Source organism: Columba livia, chromosome 1 (genome assembly GCF_036013475.1).
Source record: "Columba livia isolate bColLiv1 breed racing homer chromosome 1, bColLiv1.pat.W.v2, whole genome shotgun sequence".
Lineage (NCBI taxonomy): Eukaryota > Metazoa > Chordata > Aves > Columbiformes > Columbidae > Columba > Columba livia.
This window is the reverse complement of record NC_088602.1, coordinates 892,530-908,363: the sequence shown is the minus strand read 5'-3', so window position 1 is coordinate 908,363 and position 15,834 is coordinate 892,530. Positions and strand designations below refer to the sequence as shown.

The following is a 15,834-nucleotide window of genomic DNA, read 5'->3' as shown; positions in this document are numbered from 1 at the left end:
CCTTGCTGCTCCCCATGGGGAGGTGTCCAACATGCCCATGATGTTGGTGCCAGTGACCCCGTTTTCTCCTCCCCAGCAGCTGTTGGCCCCGGGACCCAGAGGGAGGTCAAGCGAGTCAGGAGCTTTGTCCAGAGGCAGCACCTGCTGAGTCACCAGCACGTTCACACTGGGGAGAAGCCCTTCACCTGCACCGACTGTGGCAAGAGCTTCAACGCCAAGAGGTATCTCACCATACACCAGCGCATCCACACCGGGGAGAAGCCCTTCAGCTGCACTGACTGTGGCCAGAGCTTCAGGGAGAAGAAGACCCTCATCAACCACCAGCGCATCCACACCGGGGAGAAACCCTTCACCTGCACCGAGTGCGGTAAAAGCTTCAGCCGGAAGAGAAGCCTGCTTATACATCATAGCATCCACACCGGGGAGAAGCCCTTCACCTGCACCGAGTGTGGTAAGAGCTTCACACGGAGGGACTCCCTTCTTAGTCACCAGCGCATCCACACTGGGGAGAAGCCCTTCACCTGCACCGAGTGCGGTAAGAGCTTCAGCCAGAAGAACAACCTCCTGATTCACCAGCACATTCACACTGGGGAGAAGCCCTTCACCTGCACTGAGTGCGGCAAGAGCTTAACAGGAAAGCGTTCCCTCATCACCCACCAGCGCATCCACACTGGGGAGAAGCCCTTCACCTGCACGCAGTGCGGTAAGAGCTTCAGGCAGAAGATAAGCCTGCTTGGGCACCAGAACATCCACACTGGGGTGAAGCCCTTCACCTGCACGGAATGCGGTAAGAGCTTTGTCCATAAAAGAAGCCTGCTTGGGCACCAGAGCATCCACACTGGGGAGAAGCCCTTCACCTGCACTGAGTGCGGTAAGAGCTTTAGCCACAAGAACAGCCTTCTGATTCACCAGCACATTCACACTGGGGAGAAGCCCTTCACCTGCAAGTGCGGCAGTGCGGCAAGAGCTTCCAGGAGAAGAAGACCCTCATCATCCACCAGCGTAATCACACCAGGGAGGAACCCTACAAGTGTTGCAAGTGCGGTAAGACCTTCAAGCAGAAGTGGCACCCCATGAGACACCAGTGTGTGCCGAAGGACCCAGATATTGTGCTGGAGGGTGTCCAGCAGAAGAGGGAGGGTCCTTCCCCAGCAGGGGGGCAGGCAGAGGCCAAGCCCTTCCAGTGCGGTGTCTGCGAGAAGCGGTTTTGGAAGGAGAGGCTCATGCTGGCTCACCAGCGCACCCACGGCACCCCCAGCCTGCAGCCGCCTCCGCAGCCCGGCACCCCCTGAATCTGCTGCTGAGGGGCCTGTGGGGTCTGGGGGCTGCTGTGGGGGTGGCTGTGGGGAGATGTCCTGGTTTTGTTTGGGACAGAGTCAATGTTTTTCTGAGTAGCTGGTTTAGTGCCTTGTTTTGGAATGAAAATGAGAACAATGTTTCTAATACACGAATGTTTTGTTTGATGCTGAGCAGCCAATGACTTTTCATCTTCTGGTGCCCTGCCAGCTGGGAGGGGGCACAGCCGGGACAACTGCCCCAAAGTGGCCAAAGGGCTGTTCCTTACCATCTGATGTCATGGTCAGTACAGAAACTGGGGGCAGTGGGCCTGGGGCACCACAGCTCAGGGACGCGCTGGGCATCAGTCCACGTGTGGTGAGCAATTGTGTTGTGTATCACTTGTTTTGTATATTCTTACATCATTTGCATTCTCATTGTGGGAAACTGCAGCGGGTCTGTGGAATCCTTGCAGAAAATATGAGAGTAGAGATCAGCCTTGAGATATTAAGATTTACCCTTGAGAAGGATGGGAGTAAAAGAGTATCCGGAGAGAGGAGAGATGTACCCGTGAGAGAGAAGGGAATAGAAGAATAACATGGATGGTAGAAAAATTAGCCAATGAGATGTTAGTGCTGTAACTTGTAACCAATAGTGAAAAGACACATGAACTGGTAGAATTGTATAAAAATGCACTTGTAGCAATAAATGGCATCTATTACTTTCATCTTGAAAGAACTTGGTCCATGTCGTTTGTCCGTCTCAACCACGACATCTCATTATTCTTTTCCTCTTCTGTACTATTAAACTGTCTTTATTTCAACTCACAGGTGTTACTCAGATCACTGGATGAGCCCAGTTTGTGTTTTGTATCAGTCATTTAGCTTCAAGAAATATGTTCCAAATGGAATGCATCACTTAGAAGTCTAAGACTGTGTGATTTTTAGTATACTGTCTACTTTGCATTAGTTAGTAGCTAAATTTGCTGAAATCCCTAACTGTGTGTTGTCAAGTTCTGCTCATATTCAACAACCTTGTTCCTACTTGAGGAAAGCAAAGCAGCTACAGAACATCAACGTTCACAAAAGGCTGAAAGGCTCAGAGGCCCCTGCAACACGGCAGGATGGCAAAAGGCTGAGCGGATGACAGTCCCAAACAGAACTCCCCGAAACGGAGCAGAACCAGAATGGGTCTCTGTCCCTGTCTGTCCCAACTCTGCCCCAACTCATCCTGACTCTGTCACCAGCTGTCAGATCGTGAGTCTCCAAATACGAAGCATGATGCTGATGGCATGGAAGATCCTTGTTGGTCGGTCTGGATGTCCATTCTATGGGAATATAGCAGAAGAATGGCGAGGAGTTTGGTTAAATATAAATACGCTCAAGTCACTTGCAGCTGTCTGTAGAAAAAGCACATGCATCACAGCAATTGTTTTGCTGAGCTTGTATGCTTGACGAGCAGAACCTCCACAGTAGAACCTCACATAGGCCTGTGAGAAACTCTAGACAACTTATCACTGTGCCTGAGATTCCTGCGTTGTTGTGAGAAAGAGCGGGAGGCTGCGCCCGCCTGGAACCTTGAAATACAGGCGAGCTCGGCAGGCCCAGTGATCTTCTCCCAGGGCTGAACTGACCAGCGCCCGCGTCCCCGCTTGTGTTACCTCTGCGAGGGAGCTTAGGTGCTACTTCGGAGATCCCCCGGTCGAGAGGGGACTAAGAGAAAACTTGCTCTTTGCAAATGCATTCGTGGCCTCATCCAGACTGCACTCCCTCACTTTAGTTGTGAGGATGCTGTGGGAGACTGTGTCAAATGCCTTCCTCAAGTCAAGGAAGATCACGTCCACCGCTCTGCCATCATCCATCCATCTTGTTATGTCCTCATAAAAGTCAGTGAGGTTGGTCAAGCACAACTTCCCCTTGGTGAAGCCATGTTCACTGCCCCTAATGATCCTCTTATCCCTGATATGCCTTGAGTTGGCACCAAGGATTAGTTGTTCCATCGGTTTCCCAGGGATGGAGTTGAGGCTGAGTTACCCAGGTCTTCCTTCTTGCCCTTTTTGAAGACTGCAGTGACATTTGCTTTCCTCCAGTCCTCAGGTGCCGCGATTGAGAGACAGGGACGCAGCTTGATGCAAGCAAGGTGTCCGCTTTATTGTTTGGCAAACATACATTTATATAGCCTAAGGCACACATGTTTCATGCTGATTGGCTAATCACTTTAACAGACATTAAGCTAGCTAAGGCGGGAATGTTGGTCAGGCAGTGTTCCATGGTAACAAGATCGTTATCTCGTAGTCACAAGCTGTCCCCCGCTCCAGGGCGCAGGCACCCCCACCGACCACAAGCTCCCCGCCTCCAAGTCGCGCCACACAACTACCGCAACACTTAACTTTATTCATACAGCAAACTAGCCTATTAACTCCAAATACAGAAAACTAACTCATCAACTCTACATTCAGACAACCCACACTCAGGCACCTCTCCCATCTCCCAAGACTTGGCAAAGATGATGGAGAGTGGTCCAGCAATGACCTCAGCCAGTTCCCTCAGCACCCGTGGGTGCATCCCATCTGGACCCATGGATTTATGGATGTCCACATTGCCTAACTGCTCCCTAACCCGGTCCTCATCAACTGAAGCAAACTCCTCCATTGTCCTGCCTTCCTCTGGGGCCTCAGCCGTACGGGGCTCCTCAGGACAGCCCCCGGCAGAGTAGACAGAGACAAAGAAGGCATTCAGTAACTCTGCCTTCTCTGTATCTTCTGTCACCAGGGCACCCACCTCGTTCATCAGTGGGCCTACATCGCCCTGGTGTTAGTTTTATCTGCCGTATATTGGAAAAAGCTCTTCCTGTTGTCCTTGACCCCTCTCGCCAGGTTTAATTCTAAGGAGGCCTTAGCTTTCCTAGTTGCCTCCCTACACCCTCTGACAACAGCCTTATATTCTCCCCAAGTGGCCAGCGCCTCCTTCCATGATCTATAAACTCTCCTCTTCCACTTGAGCACACCCAGCAGTTCCCTGTTTAACCACGCAGGTCTCCTGGCTCCCTTCCTTGACTTCCTACGTGTCGGGATGCTCTGATCTGGTGCCCGGTAGAAACAGTCCCTGAACACTAACCAACTCTCTTGGGCCCCTTTACCTTCAAGCAGCCTTGCCCATGGGATTTCCCCCACCAATTGCCTGAAAAGGCCAAAGTTTGCCCTGCTGAAATCCAGGGTTGCAATTCTGCTTGCTATCCTGCTCCTGCCACAGGAGATCCTGAACTCCACCATCTCATGGTCGCTGCAGCCCAGGCAGCCCTCAACCTTTACCGCTTCAACCAGACCCTCCTTGTTAGTGAGGATGAGGTCCAGCAGTGCTCCTCTTCTAGTCGGCTCCTCCACCCTTTGCATCACAAAGTTCTGGTCAAGGCACTGGAGGAACCTTCTGGACTGTGGCTGGCCGGCCGAGTCGTCCTTCCAACAGACATCAGGGAAGTTAAAATCCCCTACCACAACCAGGCCTGTGATTGTGAGGCTGCTCTCAGCTGTCTGTAGAGGCCTCATTGACTTCCTCACCCTGATCTGGTGGCCTGTAATAGACACCCACAATAGTATCATGCTTGCCAGCCTGCCCCTTAACTTTCACCCACAGACTCTCAACTCGCTCCTCATCCATGCCTGGACAATACTCTATACATTGTAATTGCTCTCTCACATAAAGAGCAACAACACCACCACGCCTGGATGGCATGTCTTTCCTGAAAAGGACATAGCCATCCTTGACCACATTCCAGCCATGTGTGCTGTCCCACCACGTCGCTGTAATTGCCACTAGGTCATAACCTCCTGCCCTAACACAGGTTTCAAACTCCTCCTGCTTATTCCCCGTGCTGCACGCATTGGTGTACAGGCATGTCAGAGAGTGAGCTGAGCACTCCGATTCCACCTCAGCGGTGTGGGAGGCATCCTGGCCCTCATGAACTCTAGAGTGATGCCCCACTGATGCAAGCCCAGCTAGCACCCCTTCCCATCCCCCTTATAGGGGACCCGTGTGGCCACGGGTGGCGGGCAGGGCCAGGGGCCGCAAGGACACAGTGGTGCTCCCGGTGCCCGCCCCCCCGAGCCGAGCGGGGCGGAGCGGCAGGACTACACCTCCCGTGCTGCACCGGCGGCGGGCGGCCCTCCCGGGCTGACGCTGCCGGCGGCTCCCGGCGCCGCCTTTGTCCGTGCGGCGCTGGCGGCGCGGCCCCGGCGCAGGTAGGGGCGGCGGGCGGCGGGCCCGCGGCACGGGGATGGGCGCTGCTGGCCCGCGGGGTCCCGGCGGAGGGGACTCGGCCCCGACGGCCTCTCCCGTGCTCTCCCCTCCGCCGGCCGCCCCCCAGCCCTGCCGGACCCCCCCGCACTCCCCTTAGGGCCCGGCTCCCCCCGGCGCTCCGGCCTTTCCCCGGCTCGCCCCGTGGCCCCCGTGCAACGCGGACACGCTGCTCCGTGTCCCAGCCGCTCGGGCCCCCCTGGATCCGGCCCTGGCGGCCCCGGCGCTGGGAAGGGCTGGGCTGGGGCCGGGCCGGGTGCTCAGACCCCCGGGACACCCCCACACATCTTCGTGCTGCCCCTGTGGGGCACCGGAGCAAGATTTGGGTACTCGGGAGCTTCCAAAACCCCTTTTTCTCGTGGCTCTTTCTCACCATTACCTGAGCCAGCCAGGTCGCTGGGCAACGGTCTTTGGGTCGTTCCTTTTCCCCATAGCTGTGAAGGCTTGGGGTGCAGGGAAGGCAGCTGTGGGCAGGTGAGTGAACTTGTGCCCCTGATTTCTTCATGAAAATGCTGTGCTTGCAGGGACCATCTGTCCTGGCTGTGCTGGTGCGGCTGGTGACGGGACAGGCACCTCGTGTGGAATCCGGAGCATCCCGCCTCCCTCTTCCCGGATCAATACCTGCACGAGCCTCCATCTCCCCGCCGAGAGCAGCGACGCGCCGGGCTCCAGGCTGCTGCGGCAAGGTGGGGGTCAGGCACAGCCCCGGCTCTGGGGACACCACGGGCTGGGATTGCCATGGGTGGTGCTGTGGTGCAGCTGCGGCAAAACACCCGTGCGACCTGCTGGGTTGGGACTCCGGTTGGTACAGGAGGTGTGGGAGAGAAGTGTTTTGAGACCTGGTGCGGTGCAGGGTGCTCCCGTTCCTGCCCGCTGAGCCACACCACGGGCAGGCGCAGGCAGGAGCGTGCCTGCTGCCAGGCCTCGGGCCAGCCCTTGTGTCACAGTGCTGTGCCCGGTCCTGGTGGGTGATCTGGCTTGTGAGATGGGTTGGGGACAGGGCACAGTCCCCAGTGCTCTGGCATGTGTCCCTAATTTGCACAAGCAGGGAAAACCTGCCTCTAAACCTGCCAGCCCTGCCCCTGTGCTGGCACAGCTGGTGGGGCGTCCCCAACCCAGGGACCTGCTGAGAGAGCCCCTTGTGCTGCGGTGACCCTGTTGTGTCACATGGCTGTGCCAACACTGCCCCTCTGCCCTCACCTTTCCCTTGCACAGGATGCTCCGAGCTCTCCCAGCGCTGCTCTCATGTTGCTCCCAGTGCCAGCGGGGCCCTACCCGGTATTGGCAGGATTGTGGCAGAGGTGTTTAGCAACTGTATGGTGGGGTGTGCTGAGCCGGGTGTGCTTCTTGCTGCAGATGTCGGTGACGTTTGAGGACGTGGCGCTCTACTTCTCCCCTGAGGAGTGGGCAAAGCTGTCGGGCTGTCAGCGGCAGCTCTACCGGGAGGTGATGCTGGAGAACTACCAGATGGTTGCCTCGCTGGGTGAGGACTCTCTTTGGCACTGCCAGGCTGGGGTTGAGCCGGAATTTAGCTCTTTTAGTGAGCTGGAGCCACTGAAAGTGACAATCCAGCTGTTCCCTGTGCTGCCTGAGCGATGACATACCAGTTGTGATCACAGGTTTTAACCTGTCAGGCAGCCTCTAGTGGAGCGTGGTCCTGGGAGAGAAGATGATGGATGGGATGGGAATGGATGGGATGGCCTATTTCAATTGAAAGGGACCTACAATGAACATCTAGTCCAATTGTGCAGTCATTTCAAGGCTCACCACAAGCTGCAGCGTGTTGTAACGGGTTTTGTCCAAATGCCTTTCAAACAGGGACAGGCTTGGGGCATCGACTGCCTCTCCAGGCAGCCTGTTCCAGGATTTGACCACCCGATCAGTATAGAAATGCTTCCTCACATCCAGTCTAAACCTCCCAGGCGCAGCTTTGAGCTGTTCCCAGGTGTCCTGTCTGCAGGAGAGTGGCCGAGGTGACGGGGGCAAGGCGAGAGGAGGCTGTAGGGGATGTGGGGGCTGAAGCCGCAGCCTGGCAGGGACAGGAGAGAGGAGCGGGGTGGGGGGGATGCTGGGGCTGTGGGGCTGTGGGTGCGGGGGCCGGTGCTGCTGTCCCGGCAGTGCGGGAGAGGGGGCTTCTCTCTGTGCCCCAGACAGGCTGGGCCACTGACAAGCCAGAGATCATCTGCAAGATAGAGCGAGAAGAGACACCATGCGTGCCAGAGCCCCCTTGGGAGCAGCAGATGCACCAGACCGTTGTGCCAGGTGGGTATTGGGGAGTCTGCAGGGGACCGGATGGGACTTCCAGAAGCAACGTCCCTTGCCTCATGTGCTCCCTGTGCCAGTATGGGTGGGGAGCTTGTGTGGTGCCCATGCTGCTCCCCATGGGAGGGGTCCCACACGCCCTTCCTGCCCTGGCAGTGACCCCCGTCTCTCCTCCCCAGTAGCTGTCAGCGCCGGGACACAGAGGGAGGCCGAGGAGGTCCATGAGGAGCCGGTGGCACCTACCACCCTTCTCCCAGCAGTGCCCAACCTGGGTGGGAGGCGGCAGGGGGACTCAGTCCATGGTTGGTTGGGCAGGAGCCAGAGGGGCCGGTTGGGGCACCCCCGCCTCCACTCCTTCCCAGACCATCAGCTGCTGGAGAAGAGCCCCCCCACGTGTGACAAGAGCTTCAGGAGCCAGAAGGTGGTTGATGGTCATGGGTCGAGACATATGGGCAAGCAGCCCTTCAGCTGCACCGACTGCGGCAAGAGCTTCAAACGCAAGAATGCCTTGCTGAAGCACCGGCGTGCACACAGTGGTGAGAAGCCCTACGCCTGCAGCCAATGCGGTCTGTGCTTCAGGGAGAAAAACAACCTGCTGAGCCACCAGCGTGTCCACACCGGGGAGAAGCCCTTCACCTGCACCGACTGCGGCAAGAGCTTCAGCCGTAAGAACCACCTGGTGTGCCACCGGCGTGTGCACACCGGGGAGAAGCCCTTTGGCTGCAGCCACTGCGGCAAGAGCTTCAGGGAGAAGAGCCACCTGGTAACCCACCAGCGCCTCCACACTGGGGAGCGTCCATACACCTGCACCCGCTGCCCCAAGGCCTTCAGGGACAAGAGGACCCTCACCATCCATGAGCGCATCCACACTGGCGAGAAGCCCTACAAGTGCGGCAAGTGCGGCAAAACCTGCAGGCAGAAGCATCACCTGAAGACCCACCAGCGGGTGCACCGGGGTCCATGGGAGGTGCAGGTGGGTGATCTGTGGGAAAGAGCGGATCTGTCCCTGGTTGTGGGGCCGGCAGAGGCCAAGCCCTTCCATTGCGGTGTCTGCGAGAAGCGGTTTTGGAAGGAGAGTCTCATGCTGGCTCACCAGCGCACCCACGGCACCCCCAGCCTGCAGCCACCTCCACAGCCCGGCACCCCCTGAATCTGCTGCTGAGGGGCCCGTGGGGTCTGGGGGCTGCTGCAGGGGTGGCTGTGGGGGGATGTCCTGGTTTTGTTTGGGACAGAGTCAGTGTTTTTCTGAGTAGCTGGTTTAGTGCTGTGTTTTGGAATGAAAATGAGAACAATGTTTCTAATACACCACTGTTTTGTTTGATGCTGAGCAGCCAAGGACTTTTCATCTTCTGGTGCCCTGCCAGCTGGGAGGGGACACAGCCGGGACAGCTGCCCCAAAGTGGCCAAAGGGCTGTTCCTTACCATCTGATGTCATGGTCAGTACAGAAACTGGGGGCAGTGGGCCTGGGGCACCACAGCTCAGGGACGCGCTGGGCATCAGTCCACGTGTGGTGAGCGACTGTGTTGTGTATCACTTGTTTTGTATATTCTTACATTGCCATCTTTGTCATTACTCCTTTCCTCTTCTATTAAACTGTCTTAATCTCAACCCATGAGTTTTACACAGATCACTGGATGAGTCCAATTTAAATTTTGTATCAGTCATTTAGCTTCAAGTTATACATTTTAAGTAGAATGAAGCAATTAGATGTGTAATGTGTGATTTTTAGTCTACTGTCCGCTTCGCGTTACCTAGTAGCTAAATTTGCTGACATCTTAAACTGTGTGTTGTGAAGTTCCACTCATATTAACCAAACTTGTGTGTACTTGAGCAAAACGAAGCAGCTACAAACCATCAACACAACCTGCATGATATGGCCTGTTTTGCACATTACAGAATGAAACAGGATCCAGTTGAGGCAAATAACGGCTTCAAGGCCGGTACCAACTGGCTACGGACTGTCAACGATGTCTGCAAAGGCCTGTCTGAAGACAGGGAAAGGATCCAATGTGAAGAAAACCCTAGAGAGGAATGTTGTTATTGGACTGGATCATTGTGTGAGGAACAGGCTGGGACCCAACCAGGAACCCAGAAGACTCTCCGAACGCAGTGACTAGTCAGAAAGCCGACAGCGCTGGGTGCATTGGGGATTTTTCTCCTTAACATCTCACCAAGGATCAGAAAAACACCTTTTCTATACTTTACAACAGCGAATATTCATACTATTTCTGAGAAGACCTGCCTGACCCCAAAAAATCTAACGCATATGCTAAGCTATTGCAAAATTATAGTCGTGCACAGGATGTATATATGCTGCTGGTACCGAGAAATACAGGCCTGCTCTAACAACATTATTCAAGCCTTTGGTATCAATTCCCCCCGTTGGAAGTACTCAGATCTTTTCTTTCTGCTGCTGTATATCTGTCTGAAGAGTTTTCTTTACACAACCTATGTAGAGTCCCATCATAATTATCATCATGACTACAAGGATAATTCTTTCTAGCGATGTGGCTAATCATTCTTTTAGAGACCATCCACCCAAACCTTGAAGGATCTTCTTGAGCCAATTCCTTTCTGCTGTATCTCTAATTCCTTTGCTACCTTCTGGCACGTTTCTCATCTTGTCTCATTGTTCTTGGAGATCAGCAGTGATGTTTGGGATGTGGATACAGCTGTAGTCTTCTTCTAATTTAAGATACCCACATGCCTCTTGTTCCTTGACTCATAGAAAGTCTAATGCCCGCCTATTTTGTAAAGTCAATTTAGCATTAGCTTGGACCTTTTTATTAATAATCTGAAATCCTTTTTGAGTGGCTCTGGACAAGGCCTCTACTTGCCAAGTTAGATTTTTTATTAACACTGGATTTTCCAAAGCCATTATTTGCGGTAAAAGCAAACTTTGACATTCCCAACTCAGCTGTACTGTGGTTGATGGCCACGACCATGTATCCGGGTCTCTTCTTTTAACTTGCCCCCAATACTGAGCTTTGATTTGGCTCTTTTTCCAGGTAGGACACAGGGTCTGTAATCCAAAAGCCACCTGCTTAGTTACTGTACTAAGTCACAGCTGGGCAGTCTAAAATCCATCTGACATGACCCACATTAATTTGGCAGCTTCTCTTCAATTGAGAGTGCTGGGGAACACTGGGGATCATCCACCGTAAGTGTTCCAACGAGTGGGTGCTCTTGTATTGCTTATATTCATACAATTACTGCATATTCTTTGGAATATGGGGGAATTTTTAACATGCAATACATCCATACTAATAAATAATTGCATAATCATTGGCATAGAGTTAGTTATTTCATGGTCTTTGCTGCCATCTAGTCTCCCTCTACAAGTACCACAGTCTCTTTTGGGGGGGTCTTCTGGGGGTCCTTTCATGTGTGCGCTGATCGACCTCTCCATGTTGGCAGCTCTTCGCACAAGCGCAATCAGTGCTCACTTACATAATTATTAGTTAAATATAAATGCTTTCTAACTACCTGCCAAAGGAGGAGACAATTTTCTACTTGTAGATCCTCCTGCATTACAAGCTAGAGACAAAAGATTAAGTAATATATTGTTTAGAAGCAGAGTGCTTAGGTAATGTTTGACTAGAAATTCATAGGTGTATTGTAAGTAAGAAACTGAACAATTGTAACTAACATCATCAATTATTTCTTAGGTGTCCGGTCCCCGGCAGCTCTTTTATGTGTGAAATCATGCAGAGGATGAGCTATGATACAGAAATCTGGAATGCCCTTCCTCCAGAACACCAGTAGGCCTGGGGCATGTTGCAGCTCCTTTTTGTTGTCTGGTATCTTTATCCATTCTAAAGCGGTCATGGCTTCGGGGGAAATGCACACTGCCTCTCCTCTCCACCATACACCTGAAAACTTTACCTCAGGATAGAGGAGTTGTACCTTTTCTGCAGGAATCTGAAATCCCATATCTTCCAGGTGGGTGATTATTTTCGTTTGGGCTTGGGTTCTGCTTTGGCATCAGATCCACCCACCAATGTATCATTGGTGTATTGGTGCAGTTTAACTCCCCTCTTGGAGGTGATTTCTCCTAAAGCCTGGGCTAGACTGAGATGCGCCAAGGGAGGTGTACACCTATACCCTTGGGGAAGACACGTGAAGGTGTATTAAATACTATGCCACATGCATGCAATTATTTTTCGATCCCTTCCCTGTATAGGTGCCATAAAAAGCATACCCTTTACATCAATGGTGGCTAGAATTTGATGGGGCTGTTCCTGTGTCGTGGAGATCAGTTCATCTATGTTAGGCACGGCTGCTGACAAGGGACTAGTGCCTGCATTTAAATGCCGATACTCGACTGCATTTTCCATTTGACTTGTGAACTGGCCACACTGGGGAATTACAAGTAGAGTGAGTTTGAATTATTACTCCCTGTTCCTGCCGGAGTAATCCCTTCTCTTGCTTGCAGCCCCAGGGGACAGGGTTTCACGTCCATGGTTTTGGATGGGGAAGGGCAGGAGCAGTTCACAAAAGCAACATGGAGTGACTGCCAGAGGCCCGAACTTCAATTCCCTGCCTGCAGAATCCATCCAGGCTTTTCCTGGCAATTAATCCAAGCCCAGAATATTTGCAGTTCCCAATATCACAGTGGTCTCAGTGGGGGTGATGTCTCCAGGCAGCCAACACTTTACTCGAGCTCTGGGCTGGGGCTTGGACCATTCAAACACATCAGTAACCAACGTCTGTTTTTTGTGGGGGACAATCCCACTCCAGTCTGCTGTTTTGAAATGTAAAGCAGATATTTGGGCTCCTGTGTCTACCAGGAAAGTGACCGGGGTTTTGAAAAGGTCAAGAGGGAAAGTTACCGGCAGATCCCCCTGCTAGTTTTCCGTGAGCTGTCTAAAATATACCCACGGGTGTCCCCCAGCTCACTTGCTGGTGTTGGCGTAAGAAGTTTCAGGAATTTGGAGTGAAATCACAGAATCACAGAATGGACTGGGTTGGAAAAGACCTCAGAGATCATCGAGTCCAACCCTTGGTCCAACTCTAGTCCGTTTACTAGATCATGGCACTAAGTGCCATGTCCAATCTCAGCTTAAAAACCTCTAGGGACGGTGAGTCCAGCACCTCCCTGGGCAGCCATTCCAATGCCTGACCACTCTCTCTGCAAAGAATTGCTTTCTAATAGCCAGCCTAAATTTCCCCTGGTAGAGTTTAAGCCCATGCCCCCTTGTCCTATTGCTGATGCCTGGGAGAAGAGACCAATCCCCACCTGGCTAGAACTGCCCTTCAGGTAGTTCTAGAGAGTGCTGAGCTCACCTCTAAGCCTCCTCTTCTCCAGACTAAACAAGCCCAGCTCCCTCAGCCTCTCCCCATAGGTCTTATGTTCAAGTCCCTTCCCCAGTCGTGTTGCTCTTCTCTGGACCCGCTCCAGCACTTCAATCTCTTTCCTGAGCTGAGGGGCCCAGAACTGAACACAATACTCCAGGTGTGGCCTCACCAATGCAGAGTACAGGGGAAGGATCACTGCCCTTGTCCTGCTGACCACGCTGTTTTGGATACAGGACAGGACACCATTGGCCTTCTTAGCCACCTGGGCACACTGTTGGCTCATGTTGAGCTTCCTGTCCATTAGTCCCCCAGGTCCCTTTCTGTCTGACTGCTCTCCAGCCACTCTGTGCCCAGCTTGGAGCGCTGCAGGGGGTTGTTGTGACCACAGTGCAGCACCTGGCACCTGGCCTTGTTGAACTTCATCCCATTGGAATCAGCCCATTTTTCCAGTCTATCCAGATCCTTCTGCAGAGCCCTCCTGCCTTCCAGCAGCTCCACACTCCCTCCCAACTTGGTGTCATCAGCAGATTTGCTGATGATGGTCTCAATCCCTTCATCTAAATCGTCAATAAAGATGTTAAACAGGACTGGACCCAACACTGACCCCTGGAGAACACCACTAGTGACTGGCCGCCAGCTGGATGCAGCCCCATTCACCAGCACTCTCTGGGCCCGGCCCTCCAGCCAGTTCTTAACCCAGCGTAGAGTACACTTGTCCAAGCCATGGGCTACCAGCTTTTGCAGGAGTATATTATGGGAGACAGTGTCAAAGGCCTTGCTGAAGTCTAGATAGACCACATCCACGGCTTTCCCCTCATCCACCAGCTGGGTCACCTGATCATAAAAGGAGATCAGGTTGGTCAGACAGGACCTGCCCCTCCTAAACCCATGCTGGCTGGGTCTGATCCCTTGTCCATCCTGAAGGTGCTGTGTGATTCCATTCAGGATGATCTGCTCCATAACCCTGCCAGGCACCGAGGTCAGGCTGACAGGCCTGGAGTTGCCAGGGTCAGCTCTGCAGCCCTTTTTGTGGACTGGGGTAACATTGGCCAATTTCCAATCATATGGGACCTCCCCAGTGAGCCAGGACTGTTGGAAGATGATGGAGAGCGGCTTGGCAAGTTCTTCTGCTAGCTCCCTCATCACCCTAGGATGGATCCCATCTGGTCCCGTAGACTTGTGAAGGATCCAGATGGCTCAGTAAATCACCAACTATTTCATCCTGGAACACAAGGGGCCTATTTGGCTTCCTATCTCTGTCAATCACCTCCAGAGATGAATTGTCCTGAGGGCCACCTGTCTTACTGGTAAAAACTGAGGCAAAGTAGGTATTAAGTACCTCAGCTTTCTCCTCATCTTTGTTAACTACATTTCCCTCAAAGTACAACAGAGAATGGAGGTTTTCCTTGCCCCTCCTTTTGTTATTAACATATTTGAAGAAGGACTTTTTATTATCCCTGACAGAATTGGCCAAATTAACTTCAAATTGCACTTTTGTTTCCCTGATTTTTTTCCTGCATGATCTAGCTATTTCCATAAATTCTTCATAAGTAGCCAGCCCTTTTTTCCACAGTCGGTAAAGTCTCTTTTTATTTCTGATTTCATTCAAAATCTCCCTGTTTAGCCAAGCCGGTTGTCTTCCCCGCCGGCTAGCCTTTCGGCACACTGGTATAGCCTGTTCCTGTGCACTCTAAACCACCTGCTTGAAGCATGTCTAACCCTCCTGGGCCCCCTTGTTTTTAAGCATTGTTTCCCAGGGTATGCTCTGAACTAGACTTCTGAATAGGCAAAAATCTGCCCTCTGGAAGTCCAGCGTAGATGTTTTGTTAATGGTTCTCCCTGCATCTCTGAGTATTGAAAATTCTATTATTTCATGGTCGCTATGCCCCAGGCGGCCTCCAACCACTACATCTCCCACCTGCCCTTCTCTGTTTGTAAACAGTAGGTCTAGCGGGGTCTTGCCCCTGGTTGGCTCATTTACCAGCTGATGAAGGAAATTGTCCTCTATACACTCTAGGAACTTCCTAGACTGCCTCTTCTGTGCAGTACTGAGCTCCCAGCAGATATCCGGCAGGTTAAAGACACCCACAAGAACAAGGGCCGTCGATTTTGAGACATCTGCCAGCTGCTTGTAGAATAATTAGTCTCCTTCATCGTCCTGGTTGGGCGGCCTATAACAGACACCCACGAGGATGTGAGCCTTGTTGAACTTCCCTCTGATTCTGGTCCACAGACACTCAACCTTGTCACTGCTGACCTCAAGTTTAACAGAGTCGAGTGACTCTCTAACATATAAAGCCACCCCTCCACCTCTCCTACCCTGCCTATCTTTTCTGAAGAGCTTGTAACCACACATAGCAGCACTCCAGTCATACGAGTCATCCCACCATGTTTCTGTGATGGCAACTATGTCATAGCTTTCCTGCTGCACGATGGCTTCCAGCTCCTCTTGTTTGTTGCCCATACTGCGTGCATCAGTGTACATGCACTTCAAGTGGGCTCCTGATTTCACTCTTAATTCGGGCTTTCCATCCTTAGGCTGATCTTTGGAGAGCCCAGTTTCAAGCCCTTCCCCCTTCAAACCTAGTTTAAAGCCCTCCTGATCAGCCCTGCCAATTTATGTGCTATAGTCCTCTTGCTCTCCCTAGAAGGATGAAGCCCATCTGATTTGAGGAGACTAGGTACCACGGAGTTTGCCCCATGGTC

General features: G+C 52.7%; 3 protein-coding genes across 7 annotated transcripts in view; 2 read left to right on the top strand and 1 right to left on the bottom strand.

Moving 5' to 3' along the window:
• The window catches only part of LOC135575281 (zinc finger protein 850-like), a 57,228-nt gene extending 55,218 nt beyond the window's left edge, over positions 1-2,010 (top strand). The window contains 2 exon segments of the mRNA XM_065049741.1: positions 133-952; positions 955-2,010. Coding sequence (XP_064905813.1) covers positions 133-952; positions 955-1,292 — 1,158 coding nt within the window. The 3' untranslated portion in view covers positions 1,293-2,010.
• LOC102091384 (zinc finger protein 773-like) overlaps positions 1-10,184 on the top strand; it is a 35,880-nt gene extending 25,696 nt beyond the window's left edge. Inside the window, exons 1-6 of one of the 4 annotated variants that reach the window (XM_065049685.1) lie at positions 3,385-5,512; positions 6,092-6,253; positions 6,924-7,050; positions 7,722-7,829; positions 8,012-8,802; positions 9,161-10,184. In XM_065049685.1, coding sequence (XP_064905757.1) covers positions 5,258-5,512; positions 6,092-6,253; positions 6,924-7,050; positions 7,722-7,829; positions 8,012-8,802; positions 9,161-9,445 — 1,728 coding nt within the window. In that variant the 5' untranslated portion in view covers positions 3,385-5,257 and the 3' untranslated portion in view covers positions 9,446-10,184. Of the gene's footprint in view, positions 1-3,384; positions 5,513-6,091; positions 6,254-6,923; positions 7,051-7,721; positions 7,830-8,008 lie in introns of those variants that run through there. The other 3 variants (XM_065049684.1, XM_065049687.1, XM_065049686.1) reach the window with 3 other exon arrangements.
• The window catches only part of LOC110355742 (gastrula zinc finger protein XlCGF52.1-like), a 163,636-nt gene that overhangs the window by 140,660 nt on the left and 7,142 nt on the right, over positions 1-15,834 (bottom strand). The gene's annotated exons all lie outside the window — the stretch shown is intronic.